At 37.2% G+C, this 1765-nt stretch overlaps 1 protein-coding gene across 1 annotated transcript in view; it reads right to left on the bottom strand.

Annotated features, from left to right (window-relative positions):
* The window catches only part of TCAIM (T cell activation inhibitor, mitochondrial), a 55466-nt gene that overhangs the window by 46336 nt on the left and 7365 nt on the right, over positions 1–1765 (bottom strand). Inside the window, exon 3 of the mRNA XM_012808062.2 lies at positions 144–297. Within this exon, the coding sequence (XP_012663516.2) occupies positions 144–297 (154 nt within the window). The remainder of the gene's footprint in view (positions 1–143; positions 298–1765) is intronic.

Raw genomic sequence — 1765 nt, 5'->3', positions numbered from 1 at the left:
CTGGATTCAAACCCGCCACCTTAGGTGTATGTGGCTGGCGCCTTAGCCGCTTGAGCCACAGACGCTGAGCCAGGCAATGTTAAAATTAATGAACATATTTAACATGAAGCTCTCAAGGGACACAGTAGAAATAAAAAACATACCAGAAGTACTAAAGGGTTCATGGCCATCAGAGGAATTCTGGTCTGTCCCTCTTACATAAAATGTAAGCTGAGTTGGTTTCAAAGACTTGAAGCCTGGCTTCTGGAGGTTTTCTAAGTAGACACTTAATCTCTTGAGAGAATTTTCATTGATTTCCTGGAAAAATATATGAAGGGTATTTACACACAAAATAGAACAAGAAAACATGAAAAACTATATCTGGCTTTTCCAACACATTATTGTGAGTATTAAATTGAGAGTATTAAAAATCTTAGGATTCCATAGTTCTTTGGCAAATGATAAAACTGGATCCATTGGCTTGGCACCTGTAACTCAGTGACTAGGACACCAGCCACATACACTGGGGCTGGCAGGTTCGAACCTGACCCAGGCCTGCTAAACAACGACAACTGCAACTAAAAAATAGCCAGGCATTGTGATAGGCCTGTAGTCCCAGCTACCTGGGAGGCTGAGGTAAGAGAATCGCTAAAGTCCAAGAGTTTGAGGTTGTTGTGAGCTGTGATGCCACAGTACTCTATCAAGGGTGACACAGTGAGACTCTGTCTCAAACAAATACCTGAATCCAAATTTACAATGAGTAACAAAATGAACTACACATAAATGAGCTGCAAAAAAATGTAATTACATAAGTATTAGGAAAAAAAGTTTAATTCCTTTATAACTTAGTTGTGCAAAATGCCTATGACTAAATATTCCAAAGCAATAAATGATTGATACAGCCATCTGGGTGGTTGCTCAGTGGTTAGAGTGTTGGCCCTATAGACCAGTGGCGGCAAGTTGAAACCTTGCCTGGGCCTATTTAATAAAAAGAAAAAGAAAAAAGAAAAAGAAAGTAATTATGAAATTGTATTTATTATATTCAAAGGCATAAAATCTCTATTATAGACCAGAGATCTATTTTTTATGTAAAAAATTAAAAGTACTTTAAATAAACACATAAAACCCACACACACACAGAAAGTCAAAAGACAACCGAGAGAAAATATTTACAACTTATTTTACAGCAAAGGGCTAATCTATTTAGAAATTGTCTCTTAACTGCACATCCATAGGAAAGTGTTTGAATAAATTATGGTACACTCAGTTAGTGGAGTACTACAAAGCCAAAAAGGAAAAAAAAAGAAGAAAAAGAATGTTATGTAGAAGACATATATGGATTAACATGTAGTGATTTCAAAGATATATTAAATGAAGAAGGAAAATGTCCTTTAGTGAAGAACAGCCTCTGTGAAGAATGGCATAAATAATGACCGTGTTTCCTATCACTCTAGGTCTCTTTGGTTTTTTGTTGGTTTGTTTTTTGAGACAGAGTCTTGCTCTGTTGTTTGGGCTACAATGCAGTGGTGTCATCACAGCTCACTGCAACCTCAAACTCCTGGGCTCAAGTTATCCTCCCACCTTGGGTTCCTAAAGTCCTATGATCACAGCCCTGAGCTGTGGTGCCCAGCCTCCTTCTAGGTCTCTTTTCAGGCATACCTTGTGTGATTTGAAATTAGAAATAATCACTGTTTAGGATCAGTAATCAAGGTAGTAAAAAAAAGAAAAAATAACCACTGCTTACTTTTGTTTGTTTACTTTGTTATATGAGGTTCTTTTTTGGGGG

This window comes from Otolemur garnettii, unplaced genomic scaffold, assembly GCF_000181295.1.
Source record: "Otolemur garnettii isolate 467f Iridium unplaced genomic scaffold, OtoGar3 scaffold00082, whole genome shotgun sequence".
NCBI lineage: Eukaryota > Metazoa > Chordata > Mammalia > Primates > Galagidae > Otolemur > Otolemur garnettii.
Note: the sequence above shows the minus strand (reverse complement) of the source record. Positions and strands in the feature narration are given on the sequence as shown.